This window comes from Bacillus rossius, chromosome 3 (assembly GCF_032445375.1).
Source record: "Bacillus rossius redtenbacheri isolate Brsri chromosome 3, Brsri_v3, whole genome shotgun sequence".
NCBI classification, from domain to species: Eukaryota; Metazoa; Arthropoda; class Insecta; order Phasmatodea; family Bacillidae; genus Bacillus; species Bacillus rossius.
The window spans coordinates 120,960,606-120,981,865 of record NC_086332.1 but is presented as its reverse complement, the minus strand read 5'-3'; the positions used below and the strand labels follow the sequence as shown (position 1 = coordinate 120,981,865).

The 21,260-nt window shown below is 37.5% G+C and overlaps 1 protein-coding gene across 4 annotated transcripts in view; it reads right to left on the bottom strand.

The window, feature by feature from the left end:
- The window catches only part of LOC134531206 (muscle-specific protein 300 kDa), a 602,384-nt gene that overhangs the window by 241,030 nt on the left and 340,094 nt on the right, over positions 1–21,260 (bottom strand). For all 4 annotated transcript variants that reach the window (XM_063366862.1, XM_063366865.1, XM_063366863.1 and 1 more), the window contains exons 58-68: positions 20,812–21,133; positions 14,718–14,893; positions 12,934–13,065; positions 12,660–12,851; positions 11,148–11,432; positions 8,224–8,604; positions 7,588–7,736; positions 5,003–5,180; positions 3,394–3,579; positions 2,109–2,281; positions 118–292 (exon numbers count right to left, since the gene is read on the bottom strand). In XM_063366862.1, coding sequence (XP_063222932.1) covers positions 118–292; positions 2,109–2,281; positions 3,394–3,579; positions 5,003–5,180; positions 7,588–7,736; positions 8,224–8,604; positions 11,148–11,432; positions 12,660–12,851; positions 12,934–13,065; positions 14,718–14,893; positions 20,812–21,133 — 2,349 coding nt within the window. The remainder of the gene's footprint in view (positions 1–117; positions 293–2,108; positions 2,282–3,393; positions 3,580–5,002; positions 5,181–7,587; positions 7,737–8,223; positions 8,605–11,147; positions 11,433–12,659; positions 12,852–12,933; positions 13,066–14,717; positions 14,894–20,811; positions 21,134–21,260) is intronic.

Here is a 21,260-nt window from a genome sequence, read left to right as displayed (position 1 = left end):
CGAATACAAGAAAACCAAATGATCACAGTTAAAAAACTATTGTGATTAACTCTCACTGTAACAAAATTGTAACAGATCTCTTGATAGTAAAAAACTATTGCAAGGAAATGTTCTTACCTTCTGGAGTTCCTCCAGCTGCGATGCACGAGTCGCGAGCTTCTGTCTGATCTCATGGACATCTGTCATCAACTTCTCAAATTCTTGTTTCAGGTTTTCAGTGTCTTCTTGTATTTTTGCAGCTCCATTCTGCTCTGTGTTCAAGATTACTTTTTCCTTCAGTTCCAGGGCATATCTAATGTAACAGTAAAATACATACTCAGTTATTAACAACACCTCGTAACACGTGATATGTCTATTGTGACTCACTGTGTTTAATCAAAAATTTAAAACATGCTTTTTCTCTACACTGCAGCCTTATATCAAAATTCTTTGCATTAAGTTCACTTAAGTACATACTATGTATTGTCAGACGATTACTTCACCATGTAATATATCAATGGCTAAAAAAGTGTAGTGATTTTTATTTTTGAATTCACTGCATTATACATACATGGGTACCTATGCTGGATGTTAAAAGTGTGGTAATTTTTAATTTTGAATTCACTGCATTGTACAAGAATGCCTAGAGTTGGAATTTGATAAGGAAAAGATCTAGAATTTTTTTTTAATTCATATAATTTAGTAGCGCAACTAAGGTCTTCTGCAGCTCTAATCAACAAATAATTTTCTTAAAAGCTGCTCTGATAAGTAGCAAAATATTAAAGAACACACTGCTTCTTTAGCTGTCCTTCACTGCTACTGTGACCAACCCACATAATACCTGCATTCACCCAAAAAGACAGGATGCATGGATTATGTAAATACACTAGAATGGAATAACATTTCTAATCAGAATAAAATAAAGCAGTGAAAATATTTTTAATAATTGCAGCAGTAATTGTGGCCACACAGAGAGGGACAGTCTGTTTTTGTTACCTGTTTTCTGGGAATAGAATACCTATGTTGAGCATTATTTATTATAGCCTGCAATCTTTGTACTTGGTTTGTAATGTTTAGCAACGGCAGATAAAATATTATACAAAGCCAGAAGACATGAAAGCTAATGTGTCATAAATAGCAGGTGAGTTATGTAGCTCCAGAGTTAACAGTAAGCGGTATGTTAACAAGGAACACAAATATAAGATTAGTTGGTTGAGTTAAAGTGATGTAGGGCTTCAAAACTGGTATCAAATACCAGAAGTTCATGAGAAATAGATAATTCTAAACTGCTGTAGATTTTTTTTTTTAAGTTCTACTAGCACATAGAGCCTGTTATAGTTTATATTGGCCTACTTGTAGGTGAAATCATCATTTCTAATTACTACTGAAAGGACTTTCAAGCTGCTGGAAATTTTCAAAGATTAATTTCTAGCCGTTTACTTCATATGTCTCCGGGGAACAGATATTATTTATTCATTGGTGGCTTAAAGTGAAGTTACAAAGATATGTACACAGACTTCCATGCTCCCGCCTGGTACATAATCAAACTTTGTACTTCCACCGAAACTTAAATATGTATTTTTTGTAATGAGAATAAGCAATATGCAACCTAAGCATCAGCAATTAATTTTTTTTACTTGAATAAAACTTTGAATTGAACATCTAATTAGTTACGAATATCAAATATTTATCTAATAGATTTTAACTTGCAGTGAACAGTTTTTTCAACTACACAGGTGCAAAAAAATTTATCCAAAATACAGAAAAATTAAAAAGAGAGAAATATACATAGAACGATAACAGAGAAGTGTAAAATAAAAAATATATAAAAACTTGGCCATGAATTTTCTTAAAACTCTAAAATTTAGTGTTTAAAATTAGTTTTGTTGATCCCACTGATTATATAAATGTAAAGAATTATTGCAAATTTAAAATCATAATTACAGATTATTTGTTACATATAAAAACAAAGTCAAGTATGTATAATGTTGCAAAAAAAATCAAACTTTCTTAATAAATGAACTTAGTTTCTTAAATGTTACTATATTTTTTTAAATTTATTTTTTTGTGAATGATTGTTGCTTGGTGTAATTAGTAAATAAGGAGTATGAGAAGCAGTGGAAGTGCACCTGAGCTTGTTCTGGCCCTGCTCCAGCGACTGGCGGATGGTCCTGACGGTCTGCAGCTTGTTGCGGACGTCGGCCAGGGAGCTGGACGGCTCCTGGCACTCGCGCAGCTTGTCCTCGGTGCGGTCCACCCAGTCCTGGCACTCCTGGTACAGGGCGTTGTGCTGCTGGTGCTCCTGCACACCCCGCCCGCCCATCACACCAGCCACATGGATTGTTATTACCACCTAGTACAATTATAACTAACTTAGCTGAAGTTGTTGGTTACTCAAGAACTGAAACAAAGTAACTAATTAATAATGAATATGAACCATTTAATATTATGTAAAATAGAAAGTATTCCCGAAAAGCTATATTACTTTTGTGATAAAAGTGTATTCCCTTTCTTAATTTAGTAGCTCTTGAATGTTGTCTAAACTGTGACAGTAGCAATCAACAACAAAACATTACGGAAAACAGCTCTGGTACATATAAAAAAACAGCAAACCATAAGGGCCCAACTAAAATTATCTGAGCAGCTGTCAAGGATGAAAACAGTTTACACATTAAAATATTATTAAAATCAACAATTTAAATTCCCACATGAAGTTTTGTTTGTTCACCACTATAAAAACATGTTCAGAGGTTTAAATTCATCATAGAGAACCTTTCAGTGATAGTAAGCTACACATTATGAATTTTTAATTGTAACAGTAACCCCCTACTTGTTCATCCTATATTTTTTTACTATGTATTCATTAAAAATTAATATAATACTGGCTGTAGAAAAAAATTTATCCAAAAACTATAATACTAAAATCTTAATAAACAGACATATATTCCCTTAAAAACAATTTTATTAAGACACTCAAATAAAAAAAATTATGGCATCATTCATTTGTCTAGTTTCTTCCATGTCAAACATTATATTATGGTTTTATTTTTCACTAGAGCCTCCAGTCTCACGTGACAAATCAAGGAAACCGCTTTCAGTTAAGACTTCTGTTTCTTATTATCATTGGTAATAATATTCCAATTTAAAAGTAAAAAGAAAACATGAGAAAATAAAGAAAAATATTGTTTTGATTCAGTGCACTGTATGCAGAATGTGGTAATAAAGCACTCAAAGTTGTATGTATAAAATTTTCTTAATGTAGCAAAATATTTAAGTATACTTTGACTTTGTCTTCAGTAAAGACTTAGATCTTCGTATCCGCGCACCTCCCTAATGGTTAGTGCCCTAGTGCCCTGTCTAGCGGTGTGCGATACGTAACACACAGAGCCGGTAGAAGAGGAACAGCGGCCGCACCTGGTAGTGCAGCTCGAGGCGCCTCATGATCTCCTTGGCCAGCGACAGCAGGGCGTTGTACTTGGTGGTGAGCTGGGTGACGGCGTTGCTGATGCGAGTGTCTGCGCACGTCTCCAGCAGCATCTGGGCCTTCATGTTGAGGCGGTCCAGCTCCTTCTGCCAGTCGAACAGCGTCTGCAGGTGGCCCTGTGCACACACCGCCCGTTCCTCCCAGCCCCTGTCTACTCTCAACTCTTCTTCCAACATGCATCACTTACACTCCTAACATCTCATTTTACAGGATTTTCTCATCAATAAAACCCACTAGATGCTTGACAATATTTCTTCAACTAGTAGAACTAAACAAAGTTTAGAAAGAAGATAGGTACTGGACGGAGCAAGTACTGTCTCGTCACTGCTGTGGTTTACTTCACACTCTTGCTAAAGCAAAATGCAAAATAGTACAACCGGTTATCGTATTAGCCAATCGTACACCTTTCGTTCAGAGACATAAGAAAATATGTGGTGACGTTGTGTTTCTGTATTATTTGAAGTGTTGGTAAGTCTAACATGACAAACATATGTTTTAAAAAAAATTTAATTATACATGCAATTATTTCAAAAATAAGCTAAATATATTAATATCCGAAACTAGCATAAAAAAATACATTTTAACTTTTAATTAGCAAAAAATACCAACTATAGCAAGACGAAGAGGTTAATTTTACAAGCCTCTATGTATCAGTAACAGGATTTTAGGTTATGAACAGTACCTACATTTTGATTTTCGATTGAGATTAACAGTATTGTAATAATAACAATGAGATAAAACTAAAATTTACATTGGAAATCCAAACTACACAAACAGTAAAATATTTTTCCCCACTGCTAAAAATGTTATGTAGGTTATGTAGTTAGTTCCTTTAACACAATTTTTTTATTTTGTTACACAAAATATAAGATATCTCACACTTTGAGTAATTTTGTAATTTAATGTACAATACTCAGTTATTGACATACGTACTTATTAAAAATAAACATGATAACACTAACATTTTATATTTTTCACAATGAAACAATAAAACTATAAAATCTTGGCTCTGGACATTACATAAAAAAGTTTCGATGTACTTTTTATTTTCATATTTGTAAATTACTTCTGAACTAAGTAAAATTACAGAAGAAAATTGAATAAATTACTTGCATTTTACATTCTCATCAATACAGAATTTTTTATTCACACATTTTAAGTTGTTTACCATGAATATTAGAAGCAACCGATAAATTCCAACTACTATTATGTACTTATTATTAAATGTATTTAATTTTTTAAAATGATAAATACAAAATCCACAATCTATTTTTAATGATAAAATTTGCTTTTTTATAACAATATAAAATGTTTGCTTTACTTGTGTGTTTATTTTCCCAATGCCTTCCTTTCGTACAATTAAACTGTGGCAGACCATTACACCTAGCCTTGTAGATCACACATAGACACTGTACAGAGAGAAGAAATGTTTTCTTGTTTCCTCTTTGTCTACTTCAGGCTGAAAGAAGAATTCCACTCACCGTGTTGCTTGAGCCAGTGGTACGACATTGAGAAGCAGCAGGAACATGCGCTACTCACCTGGAACTGCTCCAAGACATTCTTCTTCTCCTCCAGGCTATCTTGCAGCTTGTTGAATGACTGAACTATCTGCTCGGTTTGTGTCAGCCAGTCCGAAGCTTCCTGGAACTGGTCCTCGTACTCCGTCCACCGGACTATGCCCACCTCCAGAAGGCTCTTCGTCTGACATAGGGACTCACTGGCAACACAAGCCAAACACAATGGTGGATTTATATCTATTTTTTTTAGAACTTTTTCTATGGTTGCATGTTTTATAGTTCAGTGAAAGCAAAAATGCAGCAAATAACACTTAATTGCAGACATTATGACAAACAAAATACAAGGGCCTGTGCATTTGTAAACTATCATTAACAGTTAGCCTCTATGAGTAAGGTAGATTAAAAACTTAAATTTCAAGAGATGCACCAAAAGCAATTCTTAGGTTCAAAAAACAACATTATGAAGAATTTTACATGCATGGTATCCACTATACTTTTCAATTTTATATTACAATAGAAGTTGTTGCTTATTAAATCAATCATATTTAGTATAAATGCATTTAAAAGGAAAATTAATTAATACAAACCTTAATTATTAATGATTTTACAATGTTTGAAGTAAACTCAATCACTTGACTCACAGAGGAAGGCACTTACCTTACTTTATAAAAAGGTAGCGACACTATTTGTTTTCAAATACTGACCAACACTGTGTTAGAAAAATATTTCTGTAAACAAATGATGTTTTAAAGCCATTAAGTTATCATAATGTAGCTCTGACAGAGTCATATTGTAATTTAAGTCAACCATGATGTATTTAAGATCAAAATAATAAGTATGTAATGTTTTCAGCTACCTACTAATTTTAGAGAACACATTCAGCTAGAACATTAGGATCACATTGTGGAGCCAATGCAGGATTCAATCTAAATTTATAAAAAAAAAAAAAAAAACAGTACATAAAAATAACTGATTTAACATGTCTGTTAAGAGTTATGAATAACAACCGAACTAAATCATCACATCTGCTAACCACATTTTACCAGGAAGAGAACCAGTCAAGTAGTTACAATATAATAGAACTGCCAGCAATTGGACAGAAACTTTGTGTGTGTCTTTAAACAGCTGGAAGTTAGTTTCCTTCAAAACACAGCAAAGAAAACTTGTATGGATCTGGTAAAAAAAAATAATAATCTGGCTTAATACATAAGAAATAATTTTGCTATTCTGATATGTTACAATATGTTTTTCTGATAGTTTATGCACAGCAACAGTGTGAATGCTCATCAAGTAAAGTAACTGCAGCCTGTGATGTTTATCTTGTCAACTCAGAAAATTAACGTTTCTCTCCCTTTTTTCCTACACTTTAATTAAAAACTAAGAAATAAAATACATAAATGTTAGATAAAAACAAAAATAAATGACAACACAGTACATGATACAGAAAACAAACAAAACAGAAACATAAACAGAAACACAAACTACAAGACAGACATTCAGGTTCATTAAAATTAAAAAAATAAATAAATAAATAAATATTATAAACATGAAACATACAACAGAAAAATCAAGATATGAATTAAATTAAAGTTTTGCGACTACAACAAACTTAAGTTATCAGGAAATGAATGAAAACTGTTATCATATTTATTAAATAATTCTTATTTATAGTTAATTTCCAATAGATCAATCATTTTAATATGGAGCTAAACACTGATCAGTGTACATTGTACTTAAAGCAACCCTCCATAAGTTTAACCATTCTGAAGAAACAGAAGGAGTTGAACTGTGACCAACTGCTTGTCTCTACAGCTGTTATTTTCTTAACATATTTTAGCTGGTGCCTGCTTCTTAAGTTTTACTTGTGAAATAAGTTTTAGATATTCGCATTTGTATGAAAACATATATTAAAACAGTTTAAAATTTTATATTTTGACCCCAACAGTGTGAAATTAGAACACCTTAAATACACATGTTGATGGCTTCCTAACTACCCAAAACGCACTAAGATGTATGTTTTAATACTACAATGCACTTTTGAGGAAATGCCTTGGTTCTACAGAATAAGTAAGCACTGTTTATTTTACTGAAGCATTTCCCGATCCCACATCGATTCCCACGTGATTTACCAATAATTTCTTTCCCATCCAAAAATTTTTCAAATAAAAAAAACCAATTCCTGCACAGCCCTACCAATTTTATAGTGTCTCCTATATATAAAGCAATAAAATATTATACCAGAAAAAAATTATAATTATTCTTGTTCTCTCTCTGCTAACTAGTTAATGCTTCAGTATTTCACAGAAAAAGTTTGCACTATGTAGGTACATCCAGTAGTAACAATGACTATCAATATAATAAAGCTAAAGAATTATAAAGTAAATGTTTCTGAATGTAACAAAACATGAAACAAAAAACCAACACTTGTGTGACTCAAAGTGAATGTCTATGAAAAAAGAGTATCTATCTTAGGCAGTTGTAGTAATATAATCTTAAGGTTCATTTAGTTGGGAAGGAGATGGGAGCACAAACATGAATGACTTTGCAAGGGGGAAGGGTGACCTGACTGCCAGCCAGTTTGCTACAATCTACACAATGGCAACTCACGTGTAGGTGTCAAACTCCTCCTGCAGGAGTGCCACCTCCTCCTCTATGATCTCCTTGTCCTCAGCATCTGCCACCTGGCAAGCTACATCTGCCTGCTCCAGGGCTTTCTCCAGTTTCTTCTGCCCATCTTCCTGTTCACTCTCCAGCACCTGTGCACACATCTCCTCTGTTCACACTCATTGTGTTGCACAGTCAATACAAATAAATCTTTACATGAGCAGCCTCCCCATTTGATCCCTTTGGGTGCAAGAGAACATTTTCAAATGTTCCAATCATTTAGGATGTTAGTTTACTCACACCACATTCAACAGTTTTTAAAAGATCTTTTGAAATAGTTTATGTTGCTTAAAACTGTTACTACAAAATTAAGTCTTAAGTTTTAATGCATCAACTAATAAATACAAATTTCAAAATAAATAAATAATAAGATAAACAAACAAAAAACATACATTTGGCACCAAATTTGATAGTTAACTTTAATCTTGTTAGCAAAGAATTTTCAAACTACTACTACATTTTTACACAGAAAGTTTGCTCCATGTTTGCCTTGTCTAACAAAGCTTAGGGTCAGTTTAATTTATGCACAGCACAGTTAGAAGTACTCCGGCAAGCAGTAGGTAGGAACGGTGTAATCACCTTGAGCTGCGACACCTTGCTACCGAGAGACTCCTTGTCTCCCGTCGGCTCGGAGCACTTGCTGAGCTTCTCCTTGGCCGCACGCAGCCACTGCACGAAGTCGTTGCCCGCATCGATGAACGCCTGGTGGTGCTCCACCGTCTCCTTCTGCCGGGCGTACAGCTCCTTGGCCTGCTTGCTGAGCGTCTCGTACTTGCTGGAGATCTCCGACGCCGGCTGAGCTTGCAGCAGGTCCTCTGCCTTCAGCGTCACGGACTGGATCATCGGCTCGAAGGACACGATGTCCTGCACGATGCTGTTGGTCTGTCGCAGCGTGGCCTTCCTCTCCCCGATGCTCAGCGAGCTCATGCCTGGCGCCTGCCCCTTCTTGGCTTTCGTAACCTTCACGCATGGGACAAACTGTGTAAATATTTAACTCTGAATCAGTCAAGTAACACAATAACAGTTATCTCTAAACTTCATTCCTTAATCAAGCTGTAAGGGCTCATTAGTACTTTGCACTGCTTCACCAACTTTAAGTGTCCTTAAAATAGTTAAAATATCTTTAGCAATCTGCCCCTCCAAGTAGCACTGTACGATTTGCGCCGTTTTGAAGTAAAGACACTGATAAATTACGACATGATTTAAGTAGCATGCATGGATTCGAAGTAGAGCTGTTTTCTTTTACGTGAATATTTTTTTCAGTGTACGCACAATGGCCATGGCATTTGAGTAGCATTAATACAATCATTCAACAAATTAATAATGTGATAAATAAAAAAACTATATTTTGATCTTTCCTTAAAGGCTATTTGCTTCCTTCAATACGTATTTATCTCCTACAATGGCCTGAGTGTTCAGCAAACGTTTATGTTATGCCATTCCGTATTTCAGCAGCAACTCTGGAGAGAAAAGCCAGAAGCTTTCAATGCCAGTTTACCTCGCGCCTACTACTAGGATACGCTTGTAGCAAATCATGGCCAACATACGTTTAGTAAATAACAGAGTCAGGAGTTATATTAACAGGTTAAATAATCTTTCTAATAAAAAAAAAACATTCAATTATAATTTTTTTTAATCTTATTAGAATTCAAATTTATCATCTATATTAATAAAATTATTATTTTATAACTCATAAATGGTGTTAGGGCTTCTTAGGAATGTTATGCCCAAGTCCTATTAAATAAACAATGTGATACGTTAATTTTATATATTTAATATTAGATTGATTAATATAAAATGTTAATCAAATAAATTTAAATGTACTTCAAATATATTTAGACATCTATATGTAGGTACCGTAAAATGATTTTAGTGGGAGCAGTGTCTTGGTTAAAATGGTACTTGGCAGGCAAATTATTTTGACTAACATAAGCTCTAATAAAAAAAATTTATTTTATATTGCTATTTTGATTATTGCTCTGTTTTCTAGAATGAATTAAGGCATTACTTTGAGGGGCGAGAATATATTGAAGTCAGTAGCAACACAGTATAAAAACTTGCACATACTAAAATACAATATTTAAAATAAATCTTTGAATCGGTGCTCTGCACTTCTGGAAACAACATGTATTGAAAAAAAAATTATAGTCCTTATAAAAATTTGGCAAACAAATATGAAAATTATTTGCCAATATTTTTACTGTGATATTCTTAAACTCTATAACAGTTAAATTATTAACATTGCAAATATACAAATCATTATAACTTTATAGTTATATATGCATAATAAAATTATTAAACAATGGTTGCTTTCTTGTTTTGTCCTGAAAACAATTACCAAACTATATTAAATGTATCCTCACAGAAATCTGGCAAAATCTGTGTGCAAAGAATTAAAACTTTAAAAAACTTTTAAATGAAATTATTATATCTGCATTGGAAACTTTTTTAAAATATATTAATTAAGATAAGTAGATCTCACATGGCACAAACATAGCAAGTAGTTAAGGCTAGTGTGTAACTGTGGTCTTATTATCAAGAAATTGTAACTATTTTTACAAAAAATTTGAACTATAAATATCGCTGATGGAAGGATGGAACAATACTTTATAAATGGGTTCCCTCAGACTGCATATTATTTACTAAGAAAGAGCATACTGAATCCACCAGTGACAATGTATATTAAACAGCAAGATTGAAACAATTACTACACAGTGCAATTAGTTAAGCACATACAAACTCATACAGCAAATCTCAAAAATTATAAAATAATCTTAGCACAGTCTTGAAAAAACCCACACTAAAAATTACATACAAGCATAAAATTAAAAGTATGTTTTAAGACTGCATATCTGATGTTCAAAAAAATATTGTGTTTAATCGCATAGTCGTCACCAGCGAATAATCATTGCACCGTTATTTTAGGGCATCAAAATTTGGAGAAAAAAATTCTTGCTTAAACTTTGCATGATGTTTTTGGTTCCACTGTTAGATTCTGAGTGCTTTGTGTAGGTAGTTTTCCTCTATAAAACTATGTATTTTAAAGTTTAAATCTAATATTTATTCGAATATTACCACTTACTTATTTAATTAACATAAATACAAAGTTTTCTGATGTGTGAATTTTATTTTAAAGTAATTTTCAAACGTTATGACCTTGATCTGTTCGTCTTTGTCGCCGCTGTGTAGCGCATATCAAAATGTAGCCAGTGCTAGTTGGCATCACTCATGGTTGGTAACGTAGATTCTCCTGTAGAGCACGCGCACGCAGTCGAATATCAATATTGATAGCTCACTGATCACACGCAATGCGCATGCTGTGTCAATCGTAGAGTTGTCTACATTTGATAGCCCGCTCTCTTTCGTGGTAAGTATGTACTAGGAAGATAGTTATGCGTTAGACGTTCCATAAATAGGTTTTGTGTTTATGAATAACTTCACCTAAGAACATTTAGTATAAAATGCGTGCTGCTCATGAGATAATGTAACTGGGCGATGCCTACCTTCTGCTCGCACACCTGCTGCAGCTTGGCCTCGCGGTCCGTGATCCACTGCTGCAGCTGGGAGTAGGAGGAGCTGTAGTCGGCCCACTGCAGCAGGCTGGTCTCCAGGTGCACCTTGGCGGTGGACAGCTTCTTCACCAGCCGGTCCCAGTCGTTCTGGACCTCCTTCAGCTGGGCGTTGATGACGTCCCGGCCGTCCGAGCGCGTGTTGCGCACCACTCTCTCCCCGCAGTTCACGGTCGTGTGCACCAGGTTCTGGCCCTCCTCCCGCTTGCGCAGCAGCTCCTGCGACCAGCCCCCCCTTGCTCGCAAACACTTCCCACTCGCCCTGCGTTTCCTTGTCACAGCTAACATCATTCCAGACTAATCAAACATCTGGGAAAATAACTACTTACTATCAAAAACCATAAAACAAACATTCATACCATACAAAATTCAATATACCGGTAAAATGTTTTCCTACAAAATATACAGTTTGCACTATTATAATTTTGATCAACACTACGTAAACCATATGCCGGTCCAATAAAGATAATAAATGTTTCATTTCTTTAAAATGATACATAACTGACTGTTACCAAGCTAAAGACAACACATATTTGATTCCACTTGAAATTAATACTCTACACAGTTGACTGTATCCTTTATATTCTATTAATAGGTATTAGTAAATATTGGATACCGATTACAAACAGCACACAAATTTATGACTAAAATACATTCAGTTTTAATACATTAAGATACTCGATATCATGAATAATTACTGATACTGTTTTGTACTTAGTTTTAACAATTTCCCTGGATTTTCCTAGTTTTGAAGACATATTTTCAATTACCTGAGTTTTCCCTGTTTTTCAGCAAGAATTTAAAACCAACAAAGGTTATGAGGCAAATTATTTACAACTTACATCCAAAACTTAGTTTAGTTTTAAGTCACTCTGAATTTCCCACTGCAAATCTAGTATTTTCTCTAGTCCCTAGAGTTTTTTGTGATACAGATAACATACAGCACACTAAAGAACCTTTACCCAAAAAAAGGTAGAAGTCATGGTTATGCATCCACATATAAACACATCTAACAGGTTAATCCATGATTGTAGTATCTGCAAAGGCAGTCACAAAGAATTAATGCTGTGATCTAACTTAAAAAAATTTTCTATGAATAAGTAGGTAACAACATAGTCTGCTTTCTGCCTCACTATCATTAACATTAATTTTATTGTTTGTTGTTACACTTCTAACACATAAAAAACTGTTCCAATTATCCACTTTTTTTTTAAAATTACTGTTGGCTACATATTATTTTATACATCAACAATCTCTTCCTACACCTAATTAAGTGTATTATTTATATTTAATATTTTCTAAATTTTCACATACACCATGATGCCACTATTTAGCTAACAGTGTAGTAAATTTATTTCTGATTCTTAGTTTTTAGAATTTACAAGTGTATGTGTGTGTCTATATATACAGACACACACACATATACACACACAAAAGCCCACTGACCTGTATCTGTCCAAGGCGGCCTTCCAGAACCTCTCGAGTGCTGTTGGATGACGCCTCACTACAGTCCCTGATCACTTGTTTGGCATTATCAATCCATGTCTGTGCCTTGGCCAGGTTGTCTTCATATTGCTGGTGTTGCTCCAGGTTTGTTTCAACCTTCTTGAGGACGTCTTTTGCCAAATTCACTTGCACCTGCATACATGAGAAACCAGGTCATATAAACGTTCTAAAATGTCATACAGTACATGATAAAACACAGCCAAGTAAGTATTACCTGGTATCGGGAGTTCAAATGACGTAACTGATTATTCACGTAAGTATCTAAGTGCGATGTGAGGAGAACTGAAGCGTTGTTGTTGAACTTCTCAATTTGTTCTTGTCCTTTTTCAAGCTTTTGCAAAATATCCTGGAAAAAAAATTTTTTTTGTCAAGTTAAAAAGCTTTTAAACACATGTTAGAATTACTTAAAATTAATAATGCCTTAAGATAAGACATCCAAAAAAATTCTTATAAATTTTATTGTTTTTAATTATCTTTATTGTAAGTTATAATTATCACTACTTTCTACGTATGTGTGAAATGCATCATAAGATCATAACGGAAAAATTTAGAAATTTATTCTGATTTTGATTTTTGTAATTTAATGCTGTACCCTGATGATAGATTTTCTGCCAACAGCAAGGGATATGTTTACTGCTGATCCTGAATTTTACATATTATCTGCACAAGTACACATTCAACAAAACGTAGTTCTGTGTTTTTACGGCTAGTTTGATCCCAGTTTGTTTAGTATCAAAACCTTAGTTTAAGAATCTAGTTCTTATAAAAGTAAAATAAAAGTTTATTCCTAAGTGCTAAACCAATAATATTAATAGGATTTGTCATTCTTGCTAGGTCTATAAATGGTCATTGAAAGCCATTCAATAACACTCAAAAGTGGAGGAAGCACTTTGCACAAGCCTAAAACTTTATTTTTTAAGTAATTTTAAGTTAATCTTCAATCATGAAATAAAGCAATCGCTGCTAGCTTCCAGATAATGATGGAACTAATACAATCACATAATATAGTTCAGCCTTATTGGCGCTCATGCTCATTTATAGATTTCTGCTAACAATTTTAACATAATATGTTCTAAATAGTCTATAGCTTTAACACGTTTTGTTTTATAATGCAATATCAATTAGTTTGTTTGCACACTTTGTTTATATACATAAATGCAACTGGCAGAAATCATAACTTTCCAAATACAACCATACTATCAATTTAATACAAGCAGGCGTATATCCTAAGCATTATGACAGATAAACAATAATCTACACAATACATGATTCATGAATTATTACATCCTAAGACACTGGTAAAAAAATCAAAAGAGTGTTAATTACTTCTGTAAGGCAGACATTATTTAAATATTAAAGTTTACGAAGTAACAAGAAGATACAAAAATATTAAAAACCAAAACCAAAAATTTCAAAAGTTGTTTTTCAGTCAAGTTTTTTTAAGTATACAAAATTCAAACCTATAAACCAAAGAAGTGCACAGGCCTAGTAAGCGACAATGTCTATAATGTTACACGGCAATAATTAATTCATTCATCTCCTTTTATTTTTGTTAAACCTCAACAAGTCAAATTCTTAATCATTAAACAATTATTTTATGTAACATTGAATATAATTCTGCCAGTGTAACGATGATGGCAATGGAATTTATTCCCTTGGCCTGTTTCTTTAAATTAATTTTTATAATAACATAATAACTATAAGAATTTATGTTTATATGTGAGCCACCTAGGGTTGATACATGGTTTTTATCATTATTGTAGCATGATAAGTAATGATTTATTTATATTTTATATATTTATATTTTTATAATGTTGAAACAAGGAACTTTACTTCCCTAATGGTATTAAAAAATTTAGCAATTGTTAAGAGAGTTCCTTAAATAACGGCATTAAATGAACACAAGGGTAAGGTTTTTGAGGCAAAAAACCTAGTGGAGTGGTAACGAAATAAAGTATTTGATGTAAGATATTTGAAGAGAAGCCAGAGAGGCAGTACCTGGACCTCCAGCACTTGCTTGCTCTTCTCGGGCAGAGTGGCAAGCAGCGCTGTCTTCTGGGCCTTCACCAGGATGTCTATCTGCTGCAGCCAGTCGGACAGGCGCTCGTACTCCTCCTTGTAGTCGCGCCACTGCAGCATTGTGGCCTCCAGCTGCTCCTTCTGCTGCTTGATGTCTGCACACACCACACACCTGCACGTCACCCGCACTCCCTCCGGGGGGTGGCGTTACACACCCCCGCACCTGCACTCACTCCGAGGGGTGGCGTTACACACCCCCGCACCTGCACGTCACCCGCACTCCCTCCGGGGGGTGGCGTTACACACCCCCGCACCTGCACTCACTCCGAGGGGTGGCGTTACACACCCCGCACCTGCACGTCACCCGCACTCCCTCCGGGGGGTGGCGTTACACACCCCCGCACCTGCACTCCCTCCGAGGGGTGGCGTTACACACCCCCGCACCTGCACTCCCTCCGAGGGGTGGCGTTACACACCCCCGCACCTGCACGTCACCCGCACTCCCTCCGGGGGGTGGCGTTACACACCCCCGCACCTGCACTCCCTCCGAGGGGTGGCGTTACACACCCCCGCACCTGCACTCCCTCCGAGGGGTGGCGTTACACACCCCAGCACCTGCACGTCACCCGCACTCCCTCCGGGGTGTGGCGTTACACACACCCGCACCTGCACTCCCTCCGGGGGGTGGCGTTACACACCCCAGCACCTGCACGTCACCCGCACTCCCTCCGGGGGGTGGCGTTACACACCCCCGCACCTGCACTCCCTCCGGGGGGTGGCGTTACACACCCCCGCACCTGCACTCCCTCCGAGGGGTGGCGTTACACACCCCCGCACCTGCACTCCCTCCGAGGGGTGGCGTTACACACACCCGCACCTGCACTCCCTCCGAGGGGTGGCGTTACACACCCCCGCACCTGCACGTCAGCCGCACTCCCTCCGGGGGGTGGCGTTACACACCCCCGCACCTGCACTCCCTCCGAGGGGTGGCGTTACACACCCCTGCACCTGCACTCCCTCCGAGGGGTGGCGTTACACACCCCCGCACCTGCACGTCACCCGCACTCCCTCCTGGGGTGGCGTTACACACCCCCGCACCTGCACGTCACCCGCACTCCCTCCGGGGGGTGGCGTTACACACCCCCGCACCTGCACTCACTCTGAGGGGTGGCACTGCCCTCGAATCATAGCCATCTAACTTTTTGTGCTTCGGTACCAATTAGATAGGACATGTATTTTTCACAAAAAGATTTCGAGACTAGCTACTTTTTAAAACTTTGTAATTTAGTCTGTGTTTTGTTATTGGTTCAGTATCTTTCAGGTACCTGTCTACTTCCAGCACACCGATTACAGCCATTCAGTGTAAAGGCCTACATGTCCTGAATGTTCCAGCCAAACAGGGCGATAGCCCCTCTTGCAGACGGTCACCACTTAGAAGGAAAGAAACCTCTGGAGCAGGCATACCATACTGCAGTCTAATGAGCGTTCTGATTTTTTCACTTACTATTAGATATCAAATATACATAATACTATGACAGACACTGAAGGAGAAAGAAATGGGAAAAAACACTTTAAACCCATGGAGGCTTTCTCCTAACATTGATCACAATCCCGATTAAATGTGAATGTTCATGTTCAGTTTGTATTTTTTTTTCCGTACTCCCCTCCCTTTTCATTTATAGATACCACCACCACATAAAAAACTAATAATAAAATAAACATGTTAAGCCTGCAACTGATCAATTAAATTAGTATCTGATTAGCCATCGTGGTTCACCATCAACAAATATGTGAACAATACATAATTAAAACTGACCAAAATCAATGATTTGTGTTCTTGTGAAATGTCTTTCTCTTTCCATGATCTTAACAGTCCGGATTGTTGTTCAATGGACTTACTTCGGTGAACGTTTACAATGACATTAAAACACTAAATGATCTTGAGAAATTTTCTGTTCATCATGAGTCAGGTTCACAATAGAGTTTATATCACAAGCCATCGTGGTAATCTAAAAACATTTAAATCGTGCATTTTATACAAAAATTTGTTAACACACAAGAAGCAATATGTTATGCACAAACAATATATCTTTGGCATTCAATTTAATGACTTTATATCCATATGAACACAATTTTTAACTAACTATTTACAGTGAAACCTCGTTTATTCGTTCCCGCATTGTAGAATTTCCCGGCTTTATTGTTCAATGTCCGTGGTCCCGAAAAAATCCCGCAAGAACACCGGCTTTATTGTTCAATGTCCGTGGTCCCGAAAAAATCCCGCAAGAACAATGTTAAAAAAATCCCGTTTCCATCGTTTACGAATATTTTTTAACCCGGTTTAACGGGTTGAACTTTACAGGCTTTTTACCAATTTCACATTCAAATTCCCGAGAAATATTCCAGTTTACGCGTGTCTACACGACACGCAATACCAATATTTACATATGGCGGCCATTACTAAAAGAAAATGAATAAAGTGAGCATGACGCTGTTGCTAACAGGTTCACCAACTTCGATAAAACAACAGACGAAAGCTAACGCTCGCACGATAGTTCTTGCTTTGTGCGATGATCGACAAAACAATATAACCGTGGTCGATATACTGTACATACTAGCCCAACGTAAACACGTTTCTATTTAGCGGCAGTGAAATCCTGCGAAAAACATAGACGAAATTGTTCATCCTATCGTTTCCGTGGCCGGCCGTATATGCGCGAGATTTTCTTTGTTTACGGTAAATAAGCTTTACGCATTTAACTCTAATGCACGTGTGAAATTTGTAAAGGTTCATTGTAATGTATCGGCCTACAAAAGAGGTTAAAACCATTAAAGAGCGTTTAGAAATTATAAATGCCGTTGAAAAAAATCCAGGCGAAAAACGGGTTGATTTGGCAAAGCGCTATGGTATTCCTCCATCGACTCTTAATTCTATCTTCGCTAGAAGAAATGAGATTCGGAAACAAGCAAGTCAGTTCGGCCAGTCTTCAAAAAAACGGAAAATGGCAAGACAGTCGAAATACAGTGAGCTTGAGAAAGTTTTGTTTTCTTGGTTCCAGCAAGTTCGGACATCAAACATCCCAGTGGATGGCACATTTTGTTCATTTAAAAAAATTAAGGAAGTAGTGAAACCCCTTATTTACGTTACCGTTATTTACGTTTTACCGTTATTTACACTATATTCTTCAGGTCCCGTTTGGTTCCCATTTAATCCAATACAATACTTTCACGCGAATTACGTCTCAAAAATCTAATCCATCCCGCTATTTACATCACGTAACAACGATAGTAGGCCTAAAAACATTGTGAAAAACGTAACTTTTATAGTCGGCAGTGAACATTTTAAATCGCAAAATAAACATATTTTATAACATGAAAAGTTGCTTTTATTTCTAAACATATAACAATTTAAGCCTAGGCGTGTAAAAGTCCGAGTAATTATAGCAGGAGGCAATCTAAAATGTACTCGGGAAAAACGTAAACTCACGAATGTATAAACGTTCTGTTACTATATTTATGTCACAACTTAGCCGAAATACTGGTACGAGACATAAACCTCACTAGATAAAATGAGCGGAGTCTTGGTAACTGTTTTAAACGTATTTTATAGTTTTGGAAGTATTGTACAGTTGACGCATATTTTTTAAACTAACCATCGCCTTTGCTGGCAGCCGAGCCTGCCAGCCAAGAGCAGAAGACCGACAACCGAGTCCGCGAGTTAGTGTGTATCGGGAGGCTGTCGGTACCAACCGCTAGTGCTCGTAATAAATCTCGTACCGCATATCTGAGAGTGTCCTTTCGGGGTGAGGGAGAACCTCGGGGACCTATCCCGCCGCCAGCCAGCCAGCCAGCCAGTCTGCCAGCCGCCCGCCTGCCAGCCAGCCAACCGCCCGCCTGCCTGCCTGCCAGCCAGCCAACCGCCCGCCTGCCAGCCAGCCAACCAGCCAGCCAACCAGCCAGCAAGCAGGTCAGCCCTACTACTGGGAGACCGCAGAGCCAAACCAGCCGCAGCCCGTAAGTAGGCATCAGAGAGGGACACTGGGAGCTACTTTCAGGGCATCCCAAGGTGGGGGAGAATCCTACCTACCCCTCTTAGGAACCTCCAGCCAGAAGTTACTCGCGCCAGTCAGGTCACTCCCTTCGCACCCAGGCAGCAAACTAAGGATTGACGCTTAAGGCCATTCTGGAGGAGCCAGAGAAGAGCCAACACGCGACAACTTGAACACGTCACAGCAGCGAGAAAACTGGTGCGTATACCAATAAACTGGTATTAGAACTGGACAAAACTGGTACACGGGAGGTGGAGCTTATATTTTTTTCCGCTAAGCTCGCATCTATTGGCTGACTGCTGATGGAAGGTCACGAGTCTGGAGGGAGTGTTGAGTGAGTTATACTGCGCATGCGCAGCTCAGACAACAGAGAGAGCCAGCCGGCGGGTACGCCGCGCCATAACAGCTGATTGAGTACGATGACCTTTCTCCGCGCACGGCGCGCTATTGACGGTAAATGTCCAATTTGCGGCCCTTTTATTTAAAATTTTTTTACTGTGGTGCAATGCGTATGTGTAATGTAGCCCGCATTTGTTATGAACGCTGCAGGATGCAACTGTATTTTAATTACCTTAAACGTATTTCTTACTTTTCCCTTTATTTACACTTTCCCGTTTTTTACACTTTTTTACTTTGTCCCCATGAAAAGTGTATATACAGTGTGCTGCTGGTGTCAGTTTATGGAAATACCTAACTGATTCACTGAAAGTTTTTGCAATAGTTCATACATTGTGCATTTGGTAACTTTAGAGTGTGTTCCCACATTGTAGGATTTCCTGGATTATCCGTTTTTTACTCATGGTCCATTGGAAAACGGATAATCAGGGTTTCACTGTACTCTTTACTTAAAAGTACCAGAAATATAACGAGAAATTAGCTTTAGTATACAAAAGAAAGAAAAAAAATATGTTTATGAATTAACATGGTTGGCCAGCCTGCATAAAATTATTTACTTCAACAGGGCCTCGTGATTTCTCGTCGACGTTGGAAGTGAAAGTTATTATTTTTCGAGTGGAGAGAAAAGTTATGTAAAGTTTTTCTTATAAGGACAGAAAGCTAACTTTTAGGGATCAATATACATGACTGCGGCAGTCATTTAGCTTTAAAATAATTTACAGCTTATTTTTTATATTAGTGTAAGCGAGTTGCGTAAACTTTGTTAGCTTACTGGCCAGAAAATAAGGCAATTGTGGCAAAAATCAATTACGTAATGTGAATCTATTTTAGATCCAAATTACCAACAGTTCTTACAACCTACCCTTCTAAAAATGACATGATTCCTTATACGGTACAATTCCTCCTTACAGCTTCAGAATCGATGGTTCCGATTGCAGGTAGAATAGGTGGAATCGAAGCACCGAATAATCTACATGACCAACCCTATAAATTACACCAAAAACCAAATAGTGCAATCACCACTTGACTCATGAGGAACAGTATTTATTAATTGGTAACATTAATACTCAATTGGAAGCATCAAAGTTGAAAACTGGAGGAAGGAAAAAAGGACATGAGAGAAGAAACCATGCGATAGGTGGCAGGGGCATGTTATCTGCGATCCCTTCTCTGTCATGCCTGAGCATAAAATGTGGGAACAATCAACAGCAGTTAAAAGTGACATACGTGATGCAGTTGAAGACAGTGTGAGTAGATTTCAACTAAGCTGTTTTCCATCTTGCTAGCCAAGTAAAAGTTTTAAAAAGTTTGCGTGTTTCTCCCGGGTTTCTTCGTGGCAAAACAATTAACAGTTTATTCCAGGATGTCTCAGGATTCCCAGTTGAGTGGCCGTCTTTCGGTAAGGTTTGAAAAATAGTGGTATATAATTTCATGCTTGCTGCATATGTCCAATACATTCTAAGAATCACGAAAAATACAATTGAGTACGATGAACTGGAATTTAAAGCCGAGTTGAGCTGAAGCTACTGGCTCAACTCAGCTTGAGTTTTTGAGTTTCGATTCATCTCTAAATTGAACCCATTAGATAAAACATAGAAACAAAAGGTGTATTGTGTAGCTGCACGCACCTTTGAACAGTCCCTCGAAGCTCTCGCGCAGGGCTCGTATCTCGTTGCGCACGCTCTCCTGGCCCTGAGGCGACGTGCTGGCCATCACGACCTCCCCCGTGTGGGTCAGGTGCTCCACCAGCAACTCCCCCTGTGCTTGCTTGTTCAGCAGCGCGTCCAGAGGCACCACCGCGCTCTCGATGGCCAGCTTGTCGCTCAGCGGACGCTGCTTCAGTGAGGGCACCTTCTCCCGCGCCCGATTCAGCCAAGCTGTCAGGTTGTCGTACGCCTCCTTGTACAGTCGGTGGTCCTTGTACTGGTCCTCCCGCTCCGACACCAGGTTCTGTTGCCCACGACAATACGCACTTCGCACTTCGTACAGCTCTCCAGTGTTATACAGAAAAACTTCAACAATACAAACCTGAAGGGACCATCATTTGGTCACAAGGTTTGTATTCACCATACTAATA